The following is a 7,521-nucleotide window of genomic DNA, read 5'->3' as shown; positions in this document are numbered from 1 at the left end:
AACTGTATCTCCTACACATTTCAGCGGCATCGCTGAATTTCTCTTAGAAACCCGCAGGCGCTGAATACCCAAACCACATCTGGGTCAAATTGCGCGCAAGATCCGTTACCTCCGTGGAATGGGCCAGGCGGATGGCCGGCATATGCTAGCTGACACTGCTTGTTGCTAAGCTCGCCCGCTCATTTTCATCACTCGTCGATTTCAACGTATAATGAAGCCTGACGCGTGTCACCAGCCTCACAAGTTGACCGTGCACCAGCGTCGGCCAATGGCCGCTGCTGTCGCGGGCGCGACTTTCTCCTGTACGGGCGGACTCCTGAATAGAACCACATGGCATGACCTGCACGTGCCACGTGGTCGCGGTGCGGTCGCGGCTCAGTCCCCCTTGTCGCGTCTTTCCTCGACAGATTCAAAATGGCACAGGAGGGGGACCGGACACCTGTCAGTCCCCCCCCCGCGCGCGCCCCGCGGTAAACGGGCTGTGCCCGCCGCAACATGGCGCCGAAAACGCCGCGCTGCCTTAGAGTCCGTGCATCCAAGGGGAAGCCAAGTGGGGGCTAGATTATGGTGATATGTATACCTCATCTGATCACCACCCCAGCCCGGGAATAGCTCGGTCGTGCCTGGTCTGCTGTCGCAGCTCCCGTGGCTCGGTATCGCCGCCCGTTCTGATCCCCGAATGGCGGACACGCAGCCAGGCGAGGGCCAGTCCGTCGCCACACCCCACTGTACAGCTCCATCAGACACCAGGACGATAGTGCTCGCCAAAGGAAACAGCTCTTTTATTATTAGAGCTTTCAAAGGACCAGAACTCCTTCGGCAAATGACGCATTCAAAGTTCCGCACTGCCCGATTCTATATTGCGACTTGCTTCTGCAAATAGCGCCGGATGCCCGACCGTCGGCTGCGTGTATTTCCAATGGCGGGGAAAGCTCCCTCGCAAAAGCTCACGCGATGATCATTCGACATGAGCTTATGCTCAAAATGGAGCCCTGAATGAGCTGAATCGAATGGTTCCACTCAATATTCACATAGTCACCGATTTCGTCTGATATCGATGCGTAAATTTCAGGATTGAGACCGAGCCTACGTCACCGCGCCAGCGGTCCGTCCCCACTCCTAGCATCACAAGCATCGACGACTATTTGGGACGTTTCGCCAAAGGTTTATCATCAAACCAGACATCAAAACATATCAATCGATAGGTGTCATCGAGATCTTTCGAATGGTGGCACAAAGTAAGCGGCAGTCTTGCGCGGTATCGGAAATATTCGCACTTACCACTTTGGATAGACTCCAACTGAACACCCTCAAAATCAGGCAGAGTGTGGCTTGTGAGGCGGCTAATGTAAACGCGTGTACGCGAAGACTTAGGTGGTGAAATATTCGATAATTGATCATCTTGTAGCTGGATATTTGTCCTGTCATATGGTGTCCTGTAATTTGTAATAACATGCTCCGAAATGTTATTTTGAGCCGGTTTTTAAAGGCTACGATTTTCCAGTGGGTAACCTGTCGTGTTTATGTGGTAATACTATCAAATTACACGCTCGGTGGGGTGTAAATTTCATTGCAACACACCTGAATATCCTGGCAATAAATCTAGGACATCAAAAAACTTGCATCCGTGCCCTAACACCCCTAAATTTGCATTTTTCCGCAAACACAAACCACAATCGCACGGCGGCCCGCTCAGCTGGTCGGGGCCAAGCCGCCCGCGATCGAATGGCGTACGGTACGGTCGTCGGAGAGTTTATATAAGGGCGAACGCTCGCTCGGCGGCGTAAACGTAGTTTGGCAGCAGCGGAGGGGTGACCGCGCGTTCCGTTCGCAACGATGGCTGACGACGCCGCTGCTCCCGTGGTGACACCCGCGAAGAAGGGACGCAAGCCAAGGAGGGAGGTGCGAAGAAGAAGGCCAGCAAGCCGTCACACCCGCCCACGTGGAGATGATCGCCAAGGCGATCTCTGCCGAGAAGGATCCCAGGGCGTCTCAGTGATGGCAATCAAGAAGTACATTCTGGCGCAGTACAAGGTGCAGCCGGTGATGTTTGCGGCACATGCTGCGGCGCGCCTTCGAGGCCGGTCTCGCCTCCGGCAAGCTAACCCGGCCCAAGGGTCAAGCCGAGGCCCGTCTGCTTTCCGGCCGGTACCGCCTGGCTTCCAAGGAGAAGGCCGGAGCCCGCAGCCGCCGCGCCCAAGCCCAAGAAGGTCAAGTCGCCGGCCAAGAAGGCGGCCGTGAAAGAAGGTCAAGAAGGCGAAAGACGCCGAAGAAGAAAGCTGCACCGGCCGCCGCCAAGAAGGCGAAGTCTCCCAAGAAGGTCAAGAAAACCCCGAAGAAGCCCGCCGCCAAGAAGGCTCCGGCGAAGAAGAAGAGCCCCAAGAAGGCAGCGAAGAAGGCGTAAGCGCGCGCGGGTGCGTGAGAAGTGTACAAAGTCAAAGATCAGTGTATATATCATCCGGCTTGTGTTGATCATGGTTTGATATAGCGTGGCACGTCCGTCAGGGAGCTCTGGCGCGGCGTTTGCCGATGTAGGTGCGGATCTCATCTAGCGGCGCAGAAAGTGGCGGATCACTTTGTCATTCAAATAAAGACAGAAAGTCATCTGTCATACATGAGTCATACGTAATAAAAAATGAAGCGTGCTGCCTGTTTTGCAGTTGGCGTCGAGGAGTGCGTGAGTGAAGAATCCCGACGAAAGTATGTGCATGTGGATGGCATGTATGAGCATGGTGAGCCGTCATCCAGCATGGCCGATTCGAAGAATTAAGCTCCATTGCGAATGGTACCCATTTCAGGTCGGCGTGAAACTTAGCGGTAATCCTTGGATTGCCAAACCTGCGCAGAAAATAGCGCTGACCGGGCACCGTCGCGAAATGCTAGCGCTCTTGTGGGAAAACGAGCACAATGATCTCTAGTTGGTGCTGCCCGCCAATCTCATCAACCTACATAGAAATCGAAGTTTTTTCGCGGGTCAGAAGGCGATACGCCATTGTATCAAGCGGGCTACCGGCCCTGGGACGGAGGTCCACAAATTAAAACTTACGAAAATTTCGCAATGGTTCCAACAGGTCTTGGAGCGGAAAGATGGGGAAGTCAGGTTTTTAGTCATGGATGTCAGTGGGCGATTTCGCACTGCACGGCCTCGTCCGTGCCGAAAACCGATCATGGTGGCGCTAGTATCGTATGAACTTCGCTACAGATGGCAGCATAGTCCCGATGGAAGTCGGATCAACTGACGGACACCAATCGATTCCTTGCGGCCTGTCGGATCAAGCTTGAATATTTGTATCCATCGTATCGAATGAGTTGAGCACCACTGATCCGAACGATTGCAATGGGAAAGTATTCAAGTTTCGGGAGCTTCAGACAGCGCTTCTATAGCACACCATGCCTGCATACATCGCCCGCCATTATCTAAGCCGTGGAGGCGTCCTTGCGGCCATTTTGATTTGGCCGCACGACACCTCCGCCACATCATTCACTCCAGCCCACTTCAGTACAGCTCAGACGACCGCCCAGTGCCACCTCACTCGGCACCTGCCGGCAGTTGATAACACGAGCACCAGGCCGGAGTGTCCTCGCCGGTTATATTGTCCCCAAAAGGACGATCACCACTCCGGACACAGCATCCTCGCACGTTAACACATACGCAACAGCCGGCCACATCAACATGCAGGTATCCACCACCGCCCGGCTCTATTCTAGCCTGCGATCGGCCGTCGAAGCATCGGGGGCCAGAACAGGCGGCACCGCGGCGCACCGCACGTCCCGCCGCGGCGACACGGCCCGGGAGGCCCAGAGAGTGCGCGAGCGAGACCCGCCCGCCGCTCCGTCCAGCCCCGACACTCGCAGCGCACCAGCAGGCAGCCAAAGCCGCGGGGCGGCCCGCGCCGGAGCACGACCAAAGCCAGAGCCGCGGCCGCGCCAAGCTCGTCCGTGGTCCTGAGTGGGAGACGTTCGCCAGACGGCGGCGGCGGCTCGACGACAGCACGCCCGTCCACCAGCGCATGCGCGGGCCGGCCAGGCCACCGCATCGCGTGGTCAACCGGGGACTACCACGTCAACTGTGTAAAGTCCCCCCGCCGACGTGACGCCGCCGTGCGCACCACGTGACGCGCCCCCGCCGCCGTCCGTGACGCGTCACTCCGTCATTCCGTCACTTCTACCAATCACCCGCAGCCTACACGCGCCCTCGCTTCGCGACGTGACGAGGGACGCCGGCAACACACGCTCCCCGCAGGGTACATCGTCTCACTCAGTCAGGCATCGGCATCCAGATCGCCGAGAACGGCAGCGTCGGCGTCCCTCAGCCAGCCGTCCTACCAATGCCACCCGGGTACCCGCATCTCACACGCCGCCGCGGTGACGTCACGGTGACGTCACGTATGACGTCAGGCGGGCGACGCCAGTTACTTGTCGACCAGCCCGCGGATGAAGGAGGTGATCCGGTCGGAGTCCTGAAGGCCGATGAACTTGTCGGCCACCTTGCCACCCTTGATGGCGAATACCACAGGCACGGCGCTCACCTGGCAACACCAGGTATGACGTGAAATGACATGATCTATGACAGTATGGCATCTGGCAACATGGAGGGCAGGTCGACCAATGCTTTGCAGCCTTTTGTGTTGGAAGTGCCATAGTGTAAATGTAAGGGCCAAGTAATATGCAATGGTAAGTACCAATACTTCCATCATAAGTTATCCCTCCTTCAAGACAACATGCACTAATGTCCTTTTGTGCTTTCCATCTTTAAAACATTATAATACAAATGATACATGACCAATGTACCACATAACCTCACCACTGCCTGCCTGCCTACATGAATGCATGCATGTGTGCATGCATGTCATGTGGGCAGGCAGGTGGTGCACATCATGCTCACTTTTCATACAAGATGGCATGAATAAGGGTGTGCGCATGTGTGCATGCAACATGTGTGCTTGTGTGATGTCCACTGTATTGCATTTCACACATCAGCAAGGCAGTGGGAAGCAGTGTCAGCTCACCAGCCACCAAGCAACTCTTTCTTGCTTGGCCAAGCAACTACCAGGCTGGTGTTAGTAGAAGTGGACCATTGGAGACTGCAGGAGTGTAGGGCAAGTAAAAGCCCAAGATGTTCTGATCAAGAACTGAGCAAATGAGCAAGACCATTTTTCTGACCTGATAATCCATTGCCAGGTCATCATTCCAATCTGATAATCCTTTGTCAGGTCATCATTCCCACCTGATAATCCATTGCCAGGTCATCATTCCCACATGATAATCCATTGCCAGGTCATCATTCCCACCTGATAATCCATTGCCAGATCATCATTGTCATCAATGTCCACCTTTGCCAGGTGAACATCATCTTTGAACTGCTGCAGGGCCTCCTCCAGCCTCGGGGTCAGCTGCTTGCAGGGATTACACCACCTTTGGAGAGACATGCATTTAGTGTCAGAGAATAAAACACTCAAACAGACAAAACATCCAAAGATGCTCCTAGGTTTACCCTATAACAAGTTGAACTTATTGAATAGAGATGTGGTCTTAGAAACCTGGAGTGCAGAAACCTAGCCTACATATATCATTCCACACTCCAGACAGCCATGATTTGCCTGCATGGTTAATATCATTAGCTTGTGTGATGTCTATTGACCTTGAGAGAATAAAAATACAGGATGGCATAGCTTTGAAGAAGTGATCAAATGAGAGTGCAACTGCCAAACAAGTGGTTTCAGTTATTTGTGAACATCATCTCAAGATCACTAAAGAACACAATAGCATCAAACATCACGATACACCTATTTATTTGATGTCAGTTTTCCAAATGGAACACCCAGCCATCATTCCTTTGATGCCATCAATTTTTATAAGGCACATCTAATGACACAAGGGCAGTGGAAGTCTGCTTCAGTCATTTATTTCCAGTCAGCGTCCAAAAGGGCAATATCAAATTTTGAGACAGTTAGGGGCTGTCTCATTTTTTCATACTCCTGCAATGGCATAACAATTATCATTGGCCCAAAAAAGACATCCAGGGTAACAAACAATTTATGCATTCTTAAGAAATTGCATGCAGTTTGTGTTAGGCTGCAGGTTTTAAATGCATTTTTCGTCAGAAAATACCTCTGTTCTTTAAGCCTGAACAACAACAGAAAAATGTGACACTGACCACCACAAGCAGCTTGTGGTTGTCAGAGACCATGAATAAAACCCATCTTTATTAACATGAGATGCATTCAAAATTAGAATAGTCATAGATCAGGGGCCAATGTCAGAATGGTGAATAATTTTATCAGCTCATTTCACCAGACTCCTGTTCAAAAATCTTATGTCCCAATGGCCTAAGTTGTAGCACAACCTGGTATATGCTATAATGGTATGGCCATCCTCCTAAACTGGTAAGGATTTCACTGCAGCACTTGCTGATAATGTGAGACATATTGAGCACCAAGCATGCAGCCTAAAAAGGAAAACCTAGCTCACTACAATAAACACAAACCACAGATGTAGGTGGGAAAAAATGACAAGTTTTGTACATCTTATCTTGCATGCTGCTGCACCAAACATGACACAAACACTAACGGATTCCAGCTAAGATCTTACTTTGCATGGAAATCAATTAGAACTGGCTTGCCGCTCTTGAGTACACGCTCTTCGAAGTCATCCTTGTCCTGAATGTTGAAGATGTCTTGCCTGCAGCTTGACCCGTGGAATTTGCTCACTGCTGAACCAAGCATGCTTGGACGGGACAGTCGCAAAGCGCACTGGACCAGCTGTGAGGCTTTCGAACCCAGCAGTATCATATTAAAAGCAAGGAGTTACGCAACAGAAGTGTTCAACGACCTCACGCAGCGCCTGCTCCCGCGCGAATAACCCGCAGTACTCTTCTTAACAATTCGCAATCTTCCCGATTCTAAGAGCGCTCACGAACTTTGCAACTACTGCGCCAGAATTGCCTGAAAAATACAGAGAACTATGGCAATGTTCTGACGTCATATACTACAATGACCTTAAAACTGAAGATTATATAGTTCAAATAGCTTACTCAAAAATTTTAAAGATTTTTTTTGTTGATATAATTCTTGAAATTTTATAGCACATTCGAATTTTTTTTTAAAATTTAGAAACAAAATATTTAGACGTCATCAATTGACATCAATACCTTATTTTGCATGACCTTGTAAAACAAAGTTCAACTCGATGAATTCTTGATATTACCCACTCAGGATGGCTTTAAAACGAAATGTTATTGTCAGTTGATCATTGACTAGCCGCTTGTAAATATACTGACGGTGCCGCTTAGGCGTCCTTTTCTCTCAGTTCAGCTCACTTGGTGTGCAGCAGACTGTAATTGCGTGAGCTAGGTGAAGTTTTATTAATTTGGTCAGCCCAGCTCGCAGCTGCTCGAATTTTGCCAATGGAATAAATAAGTTATCATGTCAGGAATGAAAAATGCTACCATTGAGACAAATAACGATACAAACGAGAGTGCCATGCTGAGAAAAAAACATGTTGCCTTTGGATATTCTCCTT

The 7,521-nt window shown here is 51.0% G+C and overlaps 2 protein-coding genes across 2 annotated transcripts; one reads left to right on the top strand and one right to left on the bottom strand.

Moving 5' to 3' along the window:
- Window positions 1–2,059: 2,059 nt before the first annotated feature.
- LOC119095190 (histone H1.M6.1-like) lies at window positions 2,060–2,404 on the top strand. Its single transcript, XM_037218064.1, has one exon. It carries the CDS (start codon window positions 2,060–2,062, stop codon window positions 2,402–2,404), a length of 345 nt encoding a protein of 114 aa, XP_037073959.1.
- Window positions 2,405–4,126: 1,722 nt separating this feature from the next.
- LOC119095808 (thioredoxin, mitochondrial-like) lies at window positions 4,127–6,860 on the bottom strand. The gene is made up of 3 exons (XM_037218662.1): window positions 6,592–6,860; window positions 5,292–5,415; window positions 4,127–4,529 (listed from the first exon to the last, which is right to left on the bottom strand). Exons 1-3 carry the CDS (start codon window positions 6,789–6,791, stop codon window positions 4,413–4,415), a joined length of 441 nt encoding a protein of 146 aa, XP_037074557.1. The 5' UTR covers window positions 6,792–6,860; the 3' UTR covers window positions 4,127–4,412.
- Between the last annotated feature and the right edge of the window lie 661 nt (window positions 6,861–7,521).

Source organism: Pollicipes pollicipes, unplaced genomic scaffold, assembly GCF_011947565.3.
Source record: "Pollicipes pollicipes isolate AB1234 unplaced genomic scaffold, Ppol_2.1 Scaffold_4219;HRSCAF=4965_pilon_pilon_pilon, whole genome shotgun sequence".
NCBI classification, from domain to species: domain Eukaryota; kingdom Metazoa; phylum Arthropoda; class Thecostraca; order Pollicipedomorpha; family Pollicipedidae; genus Pollicipes; species Pollicipes pollicipes.
The sequence above is the reverse complement of the archived record's forward strand: the minus strand, read 5'-3'. Positions and strand labels throughout refer to the sequence as shown.

What these genes read in the sequence shown, in the direction of transcription:
- LOC119095190 (XM_037218064.1), top strand. Translation starts at nt 2,060, where the DNA reads ATGCTGCGGCGCGCCTTCGAGGCCGGTCTCGCCTCCGGCAAGCTAACC.
- LOC119095808 (XM_037218662.1), bottom strand. Translation starts at nt 6,791, where the DNA reads ATGATACTGCTGGGTTCGAAAGCCTCACAGCTGGTCCAGTGCGCTTTG. An exon ending in CTAATTGATTTCCATGCAAA is followed by an intron (nt 5,416 to 6,591) that starts GTAAGATCTTAG and finishes GTCTCTCCAAAG; the next exon opens with GTGGTGTAATCCCTGCAAGC. An exon ending in ATCTGGCAATGGATTATCAG is followed by an intron (nt 4,530 to 5,291) that starts GTGGGAATGATG and finishes TGGTGTTGCCAG; the next exon opens with GTGAGCGCCGTGCCTGTGGT.